The 20,047-nt window shown below is 47.7% G+C and overlaps 1 protein-coding gene across 17 annotated transcripts in view; it reads right to left on the bottom strand.

Annotated features, from left to right (window-relative positions):
• Positions 1 to 6,038: 6,038 nt before the first annotated feature.
• The window catches only part of BTRC (beta-transducin repeat containing E3 ubiquitin protein ligase), a 172,349-nt gene continuing 158,340 nt past the window's right edge, over positions 6,039 to 20,047 (bottom strand). For 15 of the 17 annotated variants that reach the window (XM_039546861.1, XM_039546859.1, XM_039546862.1 and 12 more), the window contains 3 exons: positions 17,261 to 17,339; positions 13,125 to 13,318; positions 6,039 to 12,143 (listed from right to left, as the gene is read on the bottom strand). In XM_039546861.1, the coding sequence (XP_039402795.1) occupies positions 13,157 to 13,318; positions 17,261 to 17,339 (241 nt within the window). In that variant the 3' untranslated portion in view covers positions 6,039 to 12,143; positions 13,125 to 13,156. The remainder of the gene's footprint in view (positions 12,144 to 13,124; positions 13,319 to 17,260; positions 17,340 to 20,047) is intronic. The other 2 variants (XR_005601198.1, XM_039546860.1) reach the window with 2 other exon arrangements.

Consider the following 20,047-nt stretch of genomic DNA (forward strand, 5'->3'; position numbering starts at 1 on the left):
GTCCACTAGAGAATCAGCGCCTACTAGTGCCGCCAGCTAACAGAGCTACTCCTTTAGCTCAAGGGGTAGCTGGGTCTGTGGTATGGCTCCAAAGGTCTCAAGTTCAAACCCTATTGAGGGGTGTTACAGACCCCGCTAGCATGCTGCTTGGCAAGGGAATTCAATTTCCATCTTTTATTCAGAGATGCTGAGGCCAGAAGGGCCCATTGTGATCATCTCATCTGACCTCCTGTAGGACACAGGCCAGAGACTGGCCCCACCTAATCCCTACAGCAGAGTTTTGAGAAAAAACATCCCATGTGGATTTAAAAACTGCCAGTTATGGAGAATGCACCATGACACTTGGTAAGTTGTTCCAGTGGACAATTACCCTCAGTATTACAATTCTACGCCTTATTTCCAGTCTGAATTTCTCTGGCTTCAACTTCCAGCCTTGGATCATGTGACACATTTCTCTGCTAGGCTGAAGAGCCCAGTATTAAATATTTGTTCCCAGGCAGGTACTTATAGACTGTGATAGTCACCCCTTAACCTTCCCTGTGTTAAGCTCAAGAAATTGAGCTCAAGTCTCACTGTGAGGCATGAATCTTTCTCGTGGCTCTTCTCTGAACCCTCTCCAACTTATCAACCTCCTTCTTGAATTATGACTATCAGACCTGAACCCAGGATTCCAGACACAGTCGCACCAACATGAAATGCAGAGATAAAATAGCCTCTCTGCTCCTACTTGAGATCCACGTTTCTGCATCCAAGTACCCTTTGGCCACAGTGTTGCATGGGGAAGTCATGTTCCGCTGATTATCCACCATGACCCCCAAATCTTTTTCAGAGTCCCTGCTTCCCAAGGTAGAGTCCCCCATCCTGTACGTATGGCCTGCAGTCTCTGTTCCTAGCTGCATACATTTACATTTAACCATATTAAAGCACACATTGCTTGTTTGCATGAAGCTTACTAAGCAATCCAGATCAATGTATCAGGGACCTGCCCACTCCACTATTTACCACTCCCCCCCATTTTTGTGTCATATGCAAATTTTGTCATCGATAGATTTATGTTTTCTTCTAGGTCATTAATAAAAATGTTAAATAGTGTAGGGCCAACAACCGATCCCTGGGGGACCCTACTAGAAATATACCCACTTACAATTACATTTGCTTTTAATCTATTTCATGTGTCCTATGTTAATTTTATATCTTTATTTTTTTAATCAACATGTTGCATGGTACCAAGTCCAATGTCTTACAGAAGCTTAAGTGTATTACAGCAACATGATCACCTTTATCAACCAAATTTCTAATCTCATAAAAAAAAGATAGCAAGTTAGTTAGACAGGATCTAGTCTCTATAAGCCCATGTTGATTGGCATCATTTTATTATTTTTCTTTATTAATAGAGCCCGAATCAACTGCTCCACTCTCTTGCCCAGGATCAATGTCAGATTGACAGACCTGTAATTACCCGGATCATCCTGTTTACCCTTTTAAAATATTCACATAACATTAGCTTTCTTCCAGTTTTCTGGAATTTCTCTGCTGTTCCAAGACTTATTGAAAATCAACAATGGTCCAGAGAGCGCCTCAGCCAGCTCTTCTAAAACCCTTGGATGCAAGTTATTTGGACACACTGATTTTAAAATGTCTAATTTTAATACTGCTATTTACCATCCTCTTGAGATATCAGTAGAATGTGAAGAGTGTTATCATACGACATTTTTTGTTTTCCCCCAAACACTGAACAGAAATATTTATTGAACACTTCTGCCTTTTCTGCATTATTGATATTTCTACCATTTTCATCTAGTAATGGACCAGTACCATGGTTAGGATACCTTTTGTTCCTAATATACTTAAAAAACTTCTCATTGTCCTCAACTTTGCTGGCCACAGACTTCTCCTTGTGTCCTTTTGCTTCCCTTATCAATTTTCTACAGTCCCTAGTTTCTGTTTTATGTTCATTACTATCAACTTCCCCTTTCTTCCATTTGTTATACATAAATTCTTTTTATATCTGCCTTCAATTCCCTCTAAAACCAGGTAAGTTTTTTAACCAGTACAACCTTCCTCCTTGATTATGGCTTTTTGGGCATCTAGCAAAGTGTTCTTAAGCAATTCCCAATTATCATTCCCATTTCTCTGATTACAGTCTCCCTCCAAACAAGACTGGTAATTGTTCCCAACCTTGTGAAACTGGCCCTTTTAAAGCACCAAACATTTACTGGCTGTTCTCCTATAACAGCCTTAAATTCTCTGGATTGCTAAGAAGTCAAAGTATTTCCATTCTCCTTACAGGGAGTCAGGTGTTGTAGGGGCAGAAAAACATTCATCTGCTGCCGGTATCTGCTTCAAAACAATCCCTGCTCGCATGCTTGGAACGCCACTTGCATATTAGATTACACCATCCCTGGAGCGTGTCCTTCACTGATTTGTCAGGGAGCCTCGTGATTGCAGACACGCGGCTTGTGCTCTTTCTCACCATAGGATTTCTGCTCCAAAGCCTCACAGCTGCTCTTGCCAAGCACAGAGGGGAGGGGAGCAGCCTGCTAGTTGGTTACTTTGATGTGCAGAGAAAAGTTACATAAGCAGAGGGCTATTTTCTTCAAACCATCTTACCCTTCCACTAACTCAGGGACTCTCCTAGGCCACGCAGTGTTGCTGGTGTGACAGGGTGGCCAGGAACACTTAGATTTGCAGGCCTGGAAGCAAGAGATGCTGTTTGAGTCTTTGTGTTAGAAAAAACACTTCCCCAGGAATCGGCTCCTGGCGGTTTTGCAGTTATTACTGTCTGGTAACCCATAAAGGCAGCATTCCCACGAAACCCCTCTGCATCTGCCATCCATCCAGAAGGACCCTGAAGCACTTAAGTTCTCTCTACATAGGGATTGTTTCATCCAAAACTCCAGTGTAGCCACCTCTAGGGTGGACCCAAAGACTGCATAACCGATTAGGGAAGAAATGGGGAACGCTGTACCCAACTGAGACGGCAATGGGATTCTGCTGCAGGTACCTGAGCTGGCAATCGGATGGTTTGAGGAGGGTTTTGCAAAAAGGGCTATGAAAACCGTACTGCCTGCGCGGGCAGGCCCTCTTTTCCATTCCATCACAAACCCAGCACCTCCGGCAGCCCAGCACCATGCTGGGCCATAGGTCCGGCACTGCCTCACAGCTGAGAGTCACATGTGTCTCCAGGGGAAGAGGGCTAGAATTCCCCAAGCCCGGAGGTGACCGTCAGAGAAATACACAGATTCCTCCCCTTTGAGCTACCCAGAGACCAGGCTGCCGGATGATGAGGGCCTTCAGCCAGCCCCGAATACTCACCTTACCGCTGAGATGAGAAATCCAGGCACAGGAGGAAAAACTCAGGGCTTGCCCTTGGACAGGACTAACAGAACTGAGAGTCACGCCTCAGAGCCCACGCAGGGACAGCCAGAATCACTCTCAGCCTCTCTCGCCGAATCCTCCTCAGTGGGGAAAGAGAGACGTGCATTCTCTTCCCCAGTGTAACCAACTTGTTTGGCACCACTCGTCTGGGACGCCGGCGCGGCATTGTGGATGCTTTGCAGAGATCCATATCCGACTGGCCCTATGTGGCAGAAAATGAATTTGTCACAAGAGCCCTGGAAGCCACTTGTGTTCATCTGAACTTTTGTAGTTATCTGCTGGGCCGATTCTTTGCGAGTTGAAGGCATTACCCCACCACAGTCACACCAACCCCACTGACATTTCCTGTGGACACACCTCCAGGCCTTGCACTACTTAAATCCTGTACCCAGGGTTGTAATTTCACAACCCTGACAGCCAAGCCAACACAAGTCTCAACCACTTTGCCACTGAAGTATTTATTGTTGCATATATTATGTGTGTAATGGTAGCAGTCAGTTAGAAGCCCCAACCAAGATTGGGGGCCCATTGCTCTGGGCATTGCACATAACCATAGTATGAACTTAAGAGTCTAAATACACAAGACAGCCAAAGGGTGAGAGGGGAAACAGACACGGGGGGGGGGGGGAAGGGGCCGCACGGGACTAGCCCATGGTTATAAAGCAGAGAACAGAACCCAGGATTCCTAGATCCACACTGCTTTTTCAACAAACAGCTGTTTTCCTAACTCACTTCAAACTGGCGTAAATTACACATCACTGGTCAATTTATTTATTACGAATTTTCTTGTGGGTCTTACACTTACTTACATAGCAGATCTAAATCTGGTCAATTTCCCCTCCCCCAAGAACTAGCCCCTGTGCTGGTTTTCAGAGACCATTAACATGCAAATTTGAAGTCATTTTTAGTGATAAGGACATCAAATTATGTTAATTTGAAGCCAGGGTAAATTTTACTTTATTCTTATTCTTTTGAACTGGAAATAAGACACAGATTTTTAGCAGTGAGGGTCATTAACCACTGGAATGTACCACAGGTTGTGGTAGACTCTACATCACTAGAAATCTTTAAAATTGAGATTGGTTTTCTTTCTAGAAGACACGATTTAGCACAAGTTTCTGTGCTTGATGCAGGAATTTCTGGTGAAATTTTTTGCCCTGTGTTATGTAGGTGGTCAGACCAGATAACAATGGTGCCCGCTGGCCTTAAAAAAAGAAAAGAAATAAAAAATGAAAACCAGTTTGATCATTTTCCTCCAAGACAGAACAAAACTACTCTGGTCTGCCCATTTTCAAACAAAAAAGATTTATTAAAATGATACAGATGAGAAGAGGGGATGAAAACCCAGCTTGCAATATAGGATCTTAACTATAGAATTGCTAGGAGTGGCTCCAGAGTGACTACGTGTTGCAATTTGGCCTGGCTTGGTATTTGGCGGCTGGTGCAGGTATGCACAGATGTGAAAGATGCAGAGCTGGCAATGGGGGAAAAACGTGCTGGGCCCCAACAGAACTTTTGAAAGAAAGAAGGGGGCTCTGCAGTAACTAGAAGAGTTTGATTCTTTGCATGCCAGGCGGCAGGTACACTGCCAACCCGCAGAGTGACTGGGAGTCATTTAAACAGACAACAGTAGTTTCCTCTTCCAAATCTGGTACTGTAAGTGAAAGATATGAAGGGTTAAAATGGTGCAAATCGAACCCCCACACCCCCAAATAAAGAATCACTGGGAATTGTGTCACAAAGACAGAAGGGGATTGAAATTGACAGGATTCCTGCTCCCAGCACTTCAGAAAGCAGGAATCTTTGCAATTTCAAATCCCCTGCTGGCTCCCAAGAATGGAGGCGGGAGGGAGATGGATAGCAAGGAGTGCAGTGTGTGTTTCTTTTCTCTCCGCCCCAGGAGCTGGGTTCTTCAAACCAGTGACACCTTTGTTTTAAAAGGGGCTGCTGAGTAAACCAAAGAGCTACAAGGGGACAGGTCTTTTCAGGGTGAGGGTGTGAAAGTCAATTTTTAGGCCAGTTATAATGACAACAGCATCCTAAACACTGTGTCCTACCTTGGTGCTGGGATATGTCAATTACTCACTTGTTATTGAACAGCTGGGATTCTGATTAGCTTATAAAAGAAATTTGTGCTTTTCCAACCAGGATCTTACAAGATTATCTAGAAAAGCACAAATTCCTTATAGTCGTCCCCACTCTGGTTCCCGCTTTTAAATGGTAAGATGGGTTTCAGCTCTTATGTACCTGCTGCATTCATTCTCTGACTTACAAGATGGACTGGTGTGCCCAGCCAGGGGCCACCATCCATGGATGGGCAGTTTGTTAATTAAAAAGTATGCTGTGGTTTTACGAATATGCTGTTTTCTGACTGGCAGAGCAGTCTTTTAAGCTTCATTCATCAATGAATGACAGCTGGCTGCTGAGTAACTAGCTAACCACAGGTTTTGTGTGCTACACAAGAGGCCATATTTATCCTGACTGCATGGCAACATGGGAAAGGCCAGTTACTTACCTTACAGTAACGGTGGTTTGAGATGCTTTGTTCATAGGCAGACCATAAGAGGGACTCACATGGACAGAGGCTCAAAGAAGAATTGAGACTTTTTGTATTTAGGGTTACATCCTCCATACCAGAAATAAAACAACAGATTCACAGCTTAATATTACACTTGTATTTAACTTATTTTCTGAACAGTTAAAATAATAAAAAACCCACACGGTTACCATAATCCTAGTTCAAGTGAACATTAGTACATTAACTACATGTCACCGTAACATAATCACAAAATTCAAAGCACTCGTTACTTAAGGATCTAGAGAACAAATATAGCAGAGTAACAAACAGAAAACTCTGAAGAGACCATGTTCTTTCTACCCCTTCCACTTCCACCCCCACCTCCACCTGAGCAGTTTAAAGGTGATGCAGTATGAGCTGGATGATTGGGTGCTCAGGGGTATTAAAAAGCTTTGCTGTAAAAGTAATTACAAGTTACTGGATCAATTATATTTCGTGGGTTACCAGTGCCTTTTGCATCATAACTATGGATGGAACGAGCAGCCCAGCGTCTCATGTCAGAATACCAAGGAAAGGAGCTGAAAGTGGGGTTACACTCAGAGGTACAGAGTCCCACATTGATCGGCAAAATGAGTTTCACAGCAGGAAAAAATCTGTTTTACAAGCCAGCTCACTAGCACTGACATCAGCTTGGGTCCTGACAACCAGAGGTGGGTCACCCTCTTCCAGCAGTAATGATTCAGCAAGTAGAACTTTACTAATAATTTAATCAGCTCTGCAGTGCTAACAGGATCAACACATTTTACCAGTGAAGTCGGCAACTAGGATTCAAAGACAGGCAGGCAGCAGTCATGTTGAGTCAGGAGGATCAAGTTTTACCATGTCTCTCTTCTGGCCATAACCTTATAGGAGTCACTTGAAAAGGAATTTGAAAACATCTCAGGATGGTCCATTGCTAAAAAGTAACCAGTAGCCAGGTGCAGTATTGTAAGGGGCCTGCGGTGACAATGCATCCCTACGGTTACGTCCACGCAGCAGCTGGGAGTTGTAATTCCCAGCTTGGGTAGACGGATACGCTAGCTCTGCTTGAGTTGGCACGTAAAAGTGGCAGCGTGGCTGCAGCAGCGCAGGACCGGACCGGTGGGACTCCGCTCAGGCACGGCTGTAGTGCGTGTGTATCTTCCCAGGCTGAGAATTACACCTGTCAGCGCGTACGTGCGCGCGCACACACACGGCTTGTCTACACTGCAGCGGTGCAGCTGAGTAGCACTTAGTGAAGATGTTACTATGCGGCCCAGAGAGCTTCTCCCACCAGCCTAGTGACTCCACCCCAAGAGGCAGTAGCTAGGGCAAGAGGAGAAGCCCTCCCACCGACATAATGCCATCTACACCGGGGGAGAGGTGGGTATAATGTCATCGCTTGGGTGGATTTTCTGTGTTTAACAGAACTGTAACTGGGCAAGAGCTAATGGGGACTGAAATCTATTTGCGAGGAAGTGTGCTGCTGGGACCAGGCAGACAGAAGAGCTGGCCACCAGGCTGTTTGGAAGGGCACCTTGAGGATGATTTAAAAGGTAGTGAGTGGGTAGATTCCTGATCCAGATTAGGTATCACACGTTATGACAGGGTGGCCAACCTCTGACCAACTGAGGACTGAGTTGGGAACCTGCCAGCAGCAGCCGAAAAGCCAAACCTTATGCGAAAAAAGCCTCAGAATGCAGCTGGCAGTATCTTCAACACAGAAGTGTAGACGTCAGAGCTTACAAGTCCCAGCAGGCCATCTTCCATCTCAACCCAAGTGATGGCTGCTTGGCTCAAGACGAAGCATTGCATGCAGGGACCTGTAGTCTCCCTTAGCAGCACTCCGTAGTGAGGGTAGGACGACTGCAGACCACACGGACGAAAACCAGCAGGCAGTCACAGGAGAGATTTCACATGCAGGCCCTGCCTCTGGAGGTGCAGCTGGGGTCACCTGAAGTTACCCTCTCTGGAAATCTTGCTGCCTGTGGTGGGGTGGGGGTAACAACAAGGCAAAGCTCAGCAAGAGAAATACATCCTGCATGCCGCACGAGGCCCCTGGTAAAGTTCTCTTTGGCAGTTGGTATTCCCAATGACTATTTCAGATTGTCCTCCCGACCCCGAATGGGTACAAAAAACGGGGAGTCAACCAATCTGGCAATTCTAGAAAGCAGTTGTTTCTGACAAGGATTTTTACCCTCTCCTACACAGAAGAATCTCCTTCCTTCTAAACCAACTGCGCACTGTAGAACAGTGCACAATCTAGACCTAGGCCATGACTGTTCAGTGTAGTCCCCACCTTTGCAGAGGGGCCACTCTCCCCTCCTCTTTCCAATCACCTGGGCTGCCTCCCCTTCCATCCTTCAGGCAAGGACTCGCCATATCCCTGCCGCAGCCAGGCTGGCTCCTCTGCCCCATTAGCAGCTGCTGAGGAGGAGGGGCAGCTAGCATCATTCGACCAAATGCTCCATGGACCAGTTCAGGAATCCCGGGTCACAAAAGCAGACCTAAAAGGGAGCTGAAGGAAATCAACGGACACTTGAGTGCAAGGCCCAATCCTGACAGGTGCTGAACACCCACAACTCCCAACTGGACTTCAGGGTGACAAGAGTCTCAGCATCAGGCCCAATGTTCTGGTCAGACAGTGTGGGGAGGAGAAAGAGGAAAAATATGCACCTTACTCTCCAGCTTTGCAGTGTACAAGGATTCAAATACAGAATAAAGGATCCTTTCAATGCAGGAACAGGTGGATGGGAAGGGGAAGCATGGCGGGCCACAACCTCTTCCAGTTCAGAAACAAGTTTACAGCATTTCGATGTTCACAATGATCACAGACCTCAACTCTCGCCGCCTGAAACCCTTGGAGCAGAGGGAGAGCTGAAAAGGTTCTCTGGGCTGCAAATTCCTTCACGCCCGTTTTCAGTTTGCATATGTTGATGTGAGCGGCTTTCCTCCTGGGATCAGAAACATGCGTGTTTGCAGCAAGGCTCCCTCCTGACCTCTAGCTGCCCTGGAGTAGTGAACAGGCGTCGGCAGCGCTGTAATGGATTGTCTTGCTCTTACGTCCCACCTCCAGCTTCCAGTCCCCAGGTCCAAAATGCAAGACTATCGTGGGAGAAGTGACAGTCTAGATGCAGCAGATGTATCTCATTTCAAAGGGATGTGCAACACCTGAGTCCATGCACACCTCTAGCCCTTGCTTCTAGCTCCTTTCACCAGACTAATTTCATTTTTCTTCTCTTTTTAAATGCTGCATTTACTCCAGCCCTGCTGGGGATTACACCGTCAATTCACATTGAAATCTTCACACACAGATCCTTAGTGGACAAGGTAGAAAGCCACCTTCCTCTTGACATGAAGATCTAATAACCACATTATTCCTCCTAGGCTGAGAGTTGTGGCAGATTTGAGTTTCTTAGATCAGTTTCCTTCTTAGACATCAGAAGGAACTTGGTGTCTGGGGTAGGACTTTGTACAACTTGAAGGCTGGGGTAGGATTCTCCATTGAGCCATTCTGTATTTTAACTACCCAGACACAGTCCCTCCTGAAGAGTCAGCATCACTCTACCACACACCAAAAAAATAAAATAAAAATATTGCAGCAGTTGCTCACACACTGTAGCTTACAAACAGATTTATACAGCAGAATTACAACTCTGGCGCCACTTAAAAACCCAGCAGTGCTTAGAAGTTTCAAAATAGCAACATGGAACAGCAGGGCTAGGACAACCAATGATGATTTGCAACAGTGTTGTCTCCATGTCTGGCCAGGAAGCATTCTGGATCTCCCCAAGTCCTCACAACTAGCAAAACAAACTCCACACTAGAAGGCACCGCCCCCAAGGACACTGATAAAACCGTGAGAACCTCTGTTGCATCCAAGGCGAAGAGTCACGATCGTCTAGCACAGCCTGTAGCCAAAAAGCGACAAGACAAACGGGGGAAAGAAAAGCTGTTGAGTCTGCAGCCAGCTCCATATAACTGTCCACTCTCTCCCAGCCACACTGCAGTTTTGTAACAACTGCACCAAAAGGAGCCGTGTTCAAACAATATTAAGGATGAGACTTGGAACTCCACTTCAGCAGGAGCAATTCAGAGTGAAAAATATGATCCACCCGTCCATCCCCCCCATGCTTTGGGGATCCAGTATGCCTGATCTGTCTGATCACCCAGCAGCCAATGACCTCTGCGATAGCGCAGCCTAGAATTAAGGATACGCTTTCGGTCTTGACTCAGCATTTCTTTGCCTCTGCCAGTCTGAGTTAGGCCATAAATGTTCTCCGAACGGAGTTAGTTTATTTTGCTCTTTTTACAATAGTAATTTAAACAAATAAAAAGTAGGAGGCGTGTCGATGACCAGCTCTGACTAAGAGAGGCTCTTTAGAGTCGCTCTGGGTCCTAGGCCCTCCTGAAGACATATGGGAGCCGGGTGTTTCTTTTCGCACTGATTCTCACGCTCCTCTGCCAGCTACCTTCCAATGTCTCCACTGCCTTCCCATCTGCTAGCTCCTCTGGAGTCACCTAGTCACTTGCAAAACGTCGCTGGTGGAAAAAGGACGGCAAAGCTAGTTAGTGACGTAATCGTGACCCCCCCAGCAAAGCAAGGCTGGTGAGAACGTACCAGTCAAATCTCCCATCTGCCAAGTTCCAACCTTAGAGTTGAGGAGATAAAGGGCTCCAATTTCCCAGTGCAGGATGGGACTAACTCCCAGGGACGGCAATGGGTGTCATTCACGACCTGCAGTGGGAGAACGGGGCCTAAGGTTTGTACCAGAAATTTTGACAGACCTTAAACTGAGGTTGGAATGCCTGGCGATTATTTTATTTAACCCTTCCTCTTCCAAAAGCAAGGCCTCTCGGATGGCTGTTCCCACTGCAGTGGGGAAGCCAGCGCCTGCGGGGTCCCCCACTGGCTCTTTCGGTCTAGCTGACTGGCTGTGACATGGAGAGTCGCTCCTCACGCCCTGCCTGTCAGCGGGGTGCTCTCCATTCTGATCCATGGTGGTTCTCAAAGGTCTCGGCTAGTGTGTGACGATTCAGGGTGATGATCAGTACGCGGGTTAATTATCGTCCTGTTCCTAAATTGCGGTGCAGAGAAGGTTGGGGCTCAGGAAGGTCACATGACTCATCTCCCTCGCTCGCTCAGGGGACCGGCAGTGCCAGCCCCAGAAATACGACAGAGCTGGCCTAGAGGTACAGCCAGCTGGCCAAGGCAGCCAATCCCATGCGTGGTCTGCCCCAGCCAACTGGCTGTATCTGCCCTATCAGCCACAGGACCCAACCCAGCCATCCCCTCTGGGTCACAGTGCACCACGCTGGCCACTGTCGGAGACAGGAGATTGGGCTAGATGGAGCACTCATCTGACCCACTACAGCAGCTCTTATATTCTTATTTAGGCATATGGTCAGCCACAAAAGCCCTCCAAAGCTGGGCTAACAAGGTACTCTGCAGCTCCCTCTTCCATCCTCTGGCTGTGACATCTCCTGGGGGAGGAGGAAAGAGGGTGCCAGAGTCTTCTCCCCACCCCAGCCTCATGTTTCTATCTAATCAGAAGTACAAATCTTAAACCATTAACAAAATCCATACTGTCTTCAGGGCCAATAGCAGGAGAAACAGAACCCTGCCCTGGGTACAGAGAATGTCTCTGATAGTGAAATACTGCCCCATACCCTTCAGGAGCTGATTCTCACCCCCAGGCAATACTGGACTTGGGACTTTGGCAGAAGCCAGTTTAACCTTTTGTTGACTGGCCCTGCCCAGACTGGCAGCCTAATGACTGCGGAGGGCAATTGCAATACACATCCAGCCTCCAAAGGGTTAGAGGGACTTCCCCCCGACCCGGAAGTGACTCTCAGCAGGATGCACAGTGGCAATGATTCTTCTGTTTAACACCAAAGCAACGAATTCTGGCAACACGTTAAATATATTTATAGGACTGGGGCAAGAGGAAAAAACGGGAGTGGGGAGGGGAGTGGCTAGGCAGAGGGGAAAAGGAAGAGGGGTGGTTTAAAAATGTTAATCGTTCATGAAAGACCAAAGACATCTTCTGATATAGCAGCACTTAAGCAGTCAGCTGCGCTGAGCAGACTCTGTCGGAGATCAACCGCATGCCAACTTTGTTCCAGAAATGAATCTGAGAGCCTCTCTCTTCCGCAAGGATTGGTTACGTGGATCGTTCTTTTGTCCCGGCATTGGCAGATAATTTAAATACTGCAGCTTAAACGAGTTCTGGGAAAAAAAAAAAAAAAAAAAGGAACAAGAACCACCCTTTTGTGCACCAAACTGATCATTTTAAGGAAAAGCTCCCTTACCTCCTGTGTCTTTCGAGTAGGTGAAAGGTGCTGGGTTGAGAGCTCTGGAGAGTCCAGGTGTATTTATGCACTGAACCGGGAGAGTACAGCACAGGCTGTGACCCAAACTGCTGCTCACGTGAACGGTTATGGAGAACCTGCCTCACCCTCACCAGTGAAACTGAAACTGCCACCCAGGGTCCCAAACGCAACGGTGGCAGATCCGCTAACCGAAGTGTGCAACCCAAGCCCATCCTAAGCAGCACCCTCCATAGCGCCCCGCCCCCCTCCAAATCAAATCCAGCTCCATGATTAATCTTGTCAGGCAGGAAGTTCCCCCATAACAGCCTAGAAGTGGTAACTCTCCTTGCTGGGATAAAAGCTAGCGGGTTAACACTACACACACACAGGCAAGGCCTGGTCTTAGCAGCCTTCACCTCATGCAGCTAGGGCGAAGAGAACTATCATCAGCAAATTTCCATTTAATCAGGCTGGACTCGCTCGTCTGCGACTCCTCCACTGGCCAAATCCATTACCCTGCATTTCCCCAACACTGGGAGAACGGCGCCATCACTACCTAGGGGGAAGTGCAATTGCCATGATTTGGCAGAACCTTCTAGCTTGGTGACAACTGCCCAGTGTCAAACCACCTGCACCCCCATGTTAAGGAGCCGCTCCAACTGCTGATTTAATTGTTGGGGAAGCTGGGCCAAAAGGAGAATTGGGTGTAAGGACTGCAAGTACCACATGTCAGGAACTCTTCAACAACTCCTGCTCGAAGGTACCAGAAGGTGTCTGCATCCTGGCAGGATAACGACCACCAGCCACGATGGGAGATACTGACCATGCAAACGAATCTTTCCAGCTCAACATTTGCCTCTTCTCCCCGTGCCCACATAACCTTGTGCCTCGTTCTTACCTGTGCGCGCGTGAGGTACAGTGTAGTGTTATTTATCTGGAGATGTAGGTGTATGTTCTGGACGGGGAGCGGGTCGATTCTGCTTGGGCAGCTGGGTCGTTCAGGAAGTCCCACATGAGGATTGTGTCATCGTGCGAGCTGCTGATGATCTGGAATTCGTCGAACTGGAGTCGAAAGACTCTCCCAGAATGCTCCTAACCGGGAGGGTCAGAGAGACAGCAGGGATTACTTTACAGACTGCCTGGCTGATGGGAATGCATGGTGAACATTAATAATTGATTTGCTTTTTGGTCAGTAAACCCTATACGGCTACTGTGTGCTATTGTATCTGTGGAACAAGCTAAGTAGCGTAAAAGTACGTCTGCCATATTTGGAACCTGGCCCTTCATCAGCGAGCCCACAGCAGAGCAGACACCTGCACGGAAGCATTGCTCCCCGAGCCCCATGCCCTTAAACCGAGCTCTTCTTCAGAGCAACTAGGTGGGGCTGACAGAGCGGTAGCCTCACACCTCCTACTATACAGCTCAGCACTGCCTCCATAGCATTTCCACCAGCAGTGGATTCTAGGGGAACAGGGGACAGTTTGGCAATTGACCAACCTGAGTGCCTTCGATGATGAGATAACTGGCTCTGTGGATATGGGGAAAGCAATGGATGTGACATATCTTGGCTTTAGCAAAGCTTTTGATATAGTCTCCCACAGTATTCTTGCAAGCAAGTTAAAGAAGTATGGATTGGATGAATGGACTATAAAGGTGGATAGAAAGCTGGCTAGATCATTGGGCTCAACGGGTAGTGATCAATGACTCGATGTCTAGTTGGCAGCCGGTATCAAGTGGAGTGCCCCTGGGGTCGGTCCTGGGGCCAGTTTTGTTCAACATCTTCATTATGGATGATGGGATGCATTGCACCCTCAGCAAGTTCGCGGATGACACTAAGCTGGGGGGGAGAGGTAGATACACTGGAGGGTAGGGATAGGGTCCAGAGTGACCTAGACAAATTGGACGATTGGGCCAAAAGAAACCTGATGAGGTCCAAGAAGGACAAGTGCAGAGTCCTGCACTTAGGAAGGAAGAATCCCATGCACTGCTACAAGCTGGGAACCGCCTGGCTAAGCAGCAGTTCTACAGAAAAGGAGCTGGGGATTACAGTGGACGAGAAGCTGGATACGAGTCAGCAGTGTGTCCTTGTTGCTAAGAAGGCTAATGGCATATTCAGCTGCATTAGTAGGAGCGCTGCCAGCAGATTGAGGGAAGTGATCATTCCCCTCTATTCGGCACTGGTGAGGCCACACCTGGAATACTGCATCCGGTTTTGGTCCCCCCACTACAGAAAGGATGTGGACAAATTGGAGAGAGTCCAGCGGAGGGCAACAAAAATGATTACAGGGCTGGGGCACATGACTTATGAGGAGAGGCTGAGGGAACTGGGATTGTTTAGTCTGCAGAAGAGAAGAATGAGGGGGGATTTGATAGCAGCCTTCAGCTACCTGAAGGAGGGTTCCAAAGAGGATGAAGTTCGGCTGTTCTCGGTGGTGGCAGATGACAGAACAAGGAGTAATGATCTCAAGTTGCAGTGGGGGAGGTTTATGTTGGATATTAGGAAACACTATTTCACTCGGAGGGTGGTGAAGCACTGGAATGGGTTCCCTAGGGAGGTGGAGGAATCTCCATTCTTAGAGGTTTTTAAGGCCCAGCTTGACAAAGCCCTGGCTGGGATGATTTAGCTGGGGTTGGTCCTGCTTTGAGAAGGGGGTTGGACTAGATACCTCCTGAGGTCCCTTCCAACCCTCATCTTCTCTGATTCTATCTATGAATTGATCCTGAGTCTCCTGCTTGGCACTATTGCTACTGCTGAAGGAGGAAACAGCTTAAACTGGAAGAGACAAAGGGAACCATTATAAAGTCAAAATGACACTGTAATGATTCCTCCTGAGCAGTTCTAAACGTAGCCACAGGAAAGGCCCTTTAGAGGCAGTTTGCATTCTTATAGGAGGCTGAGTGGAAACAGCATGGCAATCTACGCCAGATCCTGCACACCGTAACGCACAACTCGCTACACTGTCCCATGTGTGCTGGCTAGCTGTTATCAGTGCTCCCTGGTGCAAGCGTGGGCGGCAGCTTCCCTGGTCAAAAGGGAGTGCAAAGAAAAGCAGCGCAACACCTCCTGACTCTCGTATCAGTACGTGGCTCCTTGTCGTGCCTTCCACGCTGCCAGACAAGGGGTAAAGAAAACCGAATGTGCTAAGAGATTCTAACCACGACAGCTAGTTTTAAGATGAGTAAGTCACAAAAAATGAAAGGGCTCTCAAATATAGTCATCAACAGAACAGTTTCCCACCAAACAGGACGCTGCTGTTTTGACAGAGCAGGACTCTGAATGCAGCTCCTTTTTGAATGCCTGGAAAAAGGACCATTTCAAAGTTGTGGTAAGGCAAATTCTGTTTTGTTTTAAATTAATTTTAAATAAAGTTTGTCTTACAAGTAGCATCCTTAGTTTTAAAATTCTAGTTAATTAAACAGACAGACACTCCAAGAGTCTGGTTTTGCGTGTATTCAAATAGGAATGGTGTTTCGTGTGCCCACCAGAATAGAGCTCCTGCTGGGAAAAGTCACTACAAGAGCAAGTGCCACTAGGAGACTGAAAGAGACGGGTATTTCAAAAGGCCACTTTGAAAATGAACTTTTCAATCAGTGTTTACTAAATGAAATTCCTCTACCTAAAGATCCTATGCACTAATCACCGTCCTTGCTCTTTAAAATCACAGGGGCAGCTGGTGTGATGCATGCTTCACATTGTAAGTTAAAGCCAAAAGAACCTGGCCTCCTTAGCTTGAAATGTAAAGCTGCGCCATACTTATTTCTCAGCTTGGGAAGCTGCTGTCAAGTGCAGGCGGCTGCTGCTCCATCCAAAGGAGGGAAAAATGAAAGGAACTGGCATGCAGCGAGCATTCGTTATCTGCAGACTTTTCTCCTACTGCTTGAAAATTGAACACAAACAGCAGGCGGCTTGCAACTTTTATTGCGCGGTTTCATTTTGGAGGCCGAGGGAAGAAAAAAGAGCATGAGTAAGCGGATACTAGGATGCTCTGCAGTTACAGGCATGAAAGACCCTAAACGTAACGCTCCATGCCCTCTGTCTTCCCCCCTTAACTCACTCGCTCCTACAAACAGGGATTTCTAGGGATTCATTCACGGATTCCTACAACGTTTTCATCCCACAGTTTCTGATTTATAATGTAATTATTCAGGGTACCTGTATTTTTCACTGCCAGCAAAAGGAGATGAAATTGCACTAGTTAAATTAAGCCTACCAAGTTATCAGAAACACACAGTGCCCAAGCAGGGTCTAAGGCTGGAACAGGATCAATATGGAAGTCTCAGACTCTCTGGGTCTGTACATTCACAGGCATAGGGCTGCTCCATGGTTTGCAGCTGACATGTGCTCAAAATCCCTCAGACATTTTTACCCACGAAAGCTTCTGCCCAAATAAATCTGTTAGTTTTTAAGGTGCCACCGGACTCCTCGTTGTTTAAATAGATTTTAGTTATGAACTTAAAATCAATTTTAAAAAGGGATGAAAGCCCTTCTTTTAACTGCCCCTTTTAACAACAATCATCTGGCAACATTAAAAAATTGCCAGAGAGAAGAAAGAGGCCCAGGAAAAGTGCTGGTCACCCAGCAGCACAGAGATTATGCAGACTCCATAGGTACGCTCAGCAGAGGGTATCATCCCCTTGAGGTCAGACCCTCAGCTGGTGCAAACTATCACAGCTCCACTGACTTCCAATATCTGAAGTGGTGACGGGGGTGTCCAGGAGCGAAACATTCTCCCTTGGGACTGGCACGGAGCTGATGCCCCGGCGTATCGTTAGGGGCTGCTGAAGAGGCTGTAAAACTGATTTCTTGGCTGTGTTAAAGGCCCCATGGCACTTTTTGCAAGGCTTTCTTTCCGGGTGAAAGAGCCCATAATACCTTACATTCAGACACATCTGCAAGCCTGCCCTTTGGGGCCTATCATCATCTGCTTCATCTGAACTTTGTCTACAACAGCTCAAGCTTTCATGGCATAATACAGCCTTGACAAAGCCTGCCCTCCCCCACCTTGACCCCCCCCCCCAACCAAAAGCTCTTACCACGAGGGTTCGCAGACAGAGGGTCCCAGCTGGAGCGCGAGGGTCCAGAGCAGCCACAAGATCCCACACTTTAATTTTCCTGAAGAGGAAAGAGGGGACAAGCACCAAAGCTTTGTTACAGAGAAAAGTGTAAATGGTTCACCAGCAATTAAAGTTAACAGCTTAGATAATACATCGGGAACCGGAGAGAAGCCTTTCTGCTCTTGACACCTGGCTCTCACATGCTCTCTTGGGTAAAGCCTGCTGATCTTACGGGGGAAGTATATGGTTACCATACAAATGAATTACATAAAAAAGCAGGTGACAGTAACTAATGTAGAAACCCGGGTGAAGGTTAATGTAGACACTTACTCCTTAATGGCAAATGGGCCAAAAGCAATGAAACGGAGTGATCACAGCTGTGTGAGTGCACTTGGGTTTATACACAGATAACATGACACGTTATATAAAGCCTCTTGTTGGACAAGAAGAAAAGCGTGTCAGTCTCCATAGCATGGATTCATCCCCTCCGCCTGGTCCAAGCGCGGCCCTGCCTCCTAGAAAATAGGCAGACAGGCTAGGGTTGCTCCACCCGTGCAGACTACTGCTATGGGCAGCCACAGGCAGGTTCCACGAGAACCACGAGCGCACAAGCATTTCAGAAAACAGGACACATTCAGTGGGGGAGCAAAAGGCACGTCTCCACTGCTCCACAGCCCAGGCATGCCACTGCACTGGTGTCCAGCTTGCTAGAGGTTTGGGGTTTAGCTATAAAGCTGGGGTGATGACACCAATGTCTTCGCATTAGACTGCACCAAATCGTGATGTCAGATTTCTTACAGAAAATCAAACGGGGCTAGGCTGGAGATTTCCCTCGTCCTTAAGCCACACGGTCACCCCTAGAGTTCAATCACATGTGCTCCTCCCCTGCACAATGTAGTGACTATCTCGTAGTATGAAGGGTGCTAACAACAGGATGGGGGAGAATTAAGTGTGCGGAACCCCCACACCCCAATTTAAACCAGTCTGCAGGCTTAGGGCTGGAAGAGAGTGGGATTCTGTACCCTAGTAGAGGGGCTCCCTGCCCAGGAGAAGGAAGCTGACTTTGTGGCACAGGGGACATGCTATCCAAATTAGCTACTCAAGACCCCAGTGTCGCTCAGAGTTATTCAAGCCTGGAAAGGGAGAGTCAGCTCTTCCCCAAGGGAGCCTGGACACCAGCAACGTACCAGGAAGCCAGCCCATCATCGCAAGTACAACCTCCACAGTGAAGAAAGCCTCTTCCCCCGCCACAGAAATCTGGCTAGCTGCAGTGGAGAGTGCTGGAAAAGGACCCTGCTCTTTGGAGTCCCTTTCACAGCGCAAGCAGCAATGCTTGGTTAAGCACATTGCCCTAGATTATCGACAGGAGTTTCCAGACCAAGACACACTCTGTGCACTTTTCAGTCTGCCTGTTGTACTGTCTTGCGTTCTCTGAGTGGCTGTGCGTCTGCTCATTCACTTCTCTGTAGTACTCAGTGATGTGGTGAACGGCAGCAGCTGTGCAGCAGTGAGAAGCACCTGGCTACACTACACTATAGGGGCAGGTCTTGAGATATTTCCCCAAATACATCCCCACTACCCCATGTATGCACCCCTCCCCAGTACCCCTCCTTCCCTTGGCTCTGAGTGACCTGCTTAAACTGAGCTCTCACACAGCAGGCGCTTCCAGTTATGTGACTCCTGTTACAAGTCAGTGGGAGTTGAGGCTAAAACCCTGTCCGGTAGTTTGAAATTGTACCCCACCAGATGGGCTGCCAGTGACAGGCTCCATTATTTATATCGAGGTGGTTCCCAGAGCCTCCAGTCCCACCAGGATCCCACCAGGCTGAACACACACAGGTACAGTCAGTTTCTGTCCCAAAGAGCTTACAGCCTAAAGAGACAAAACCCAGACAAGGGGCGGGGGGAAGGGATCTACCACACAAGCAAAGTGACCAGGGACGATGGACATGTCTTAGTTCTATTTATCTATCTGTTATTTAGTTAATTATGGGGCCAACTGGCATAGAAATAAGGCAAAAAGTAGATGCAAATGCAGAGGTCACAAGGAATCCTGAGGTGGAGGATGCATCCAACGAAGTGGGTATTCGCCCACGAAAGCTCATGCTCCAATACGTCTGTTATTCTATAAGGTGCCACAGGACTCTTTGCTGCTTTTACAGATCCAGACTAACACGGCTCCCCTCTGATACTTGAGGTAGAGGGGTGGCCAGAGAGAAACATGGAAGCTCAGGGAGAGAGACGAGTGGAGGATTTGGTGCAAACTGGCAGAGCAAAAATACCATCCAGAGCTCGAACACTAAAAGTAGCTAGCTGTCACCACTGGCATCCAGGAGCTGTGAAGTTCTTGCCAGGAGTTGTGGGGGAACAAAGGGGCTTGGCTGGGTCTCTCCCTGCTCTATTACTGGTACGTCTGACTGTTGCTGGGGAAGTCTCTGTTTTGGAAGGCTGGCTCCACCCTGGAAGGTCTTGCTCCATTTCCTCGGCTCTGACAGGGGCATAACTGGAGATGCCTGCCACCCTTTGGTTAGAGTCTAGCTCAGGTAGGCCATTACTGCTAATGACGGGGCGACAAAAGGCATAGGGGTAGAAGGGGAGCATATGGGAAGACTTGCAGATCCAGAGGAAACACTCTTTATGAAGCTGTCCTGTATTGTGTACACTGCTGTTGGCAGACCAGTCGGAGGGTAACACTTACCTCCACAGGTAGGGCAGAAGGGGAAGGGAGAAAGCTAGACATGCACGCACAAACAGCAGGAATTGGTC

Source organism: Mauremys reevesii, linkage group 7 (assembly GCF_016161935.1).
Source record: "Mauremys reevesii isolate NIE-2019 linkage group 7, ASM1616193v1, whole genome shotgun sequence".
Lineage (NCBI taxonomy): Eukaryota > Metazoa > Chordata > Testudines > Geoemydidae > Mauremys > Mauremys reevesii.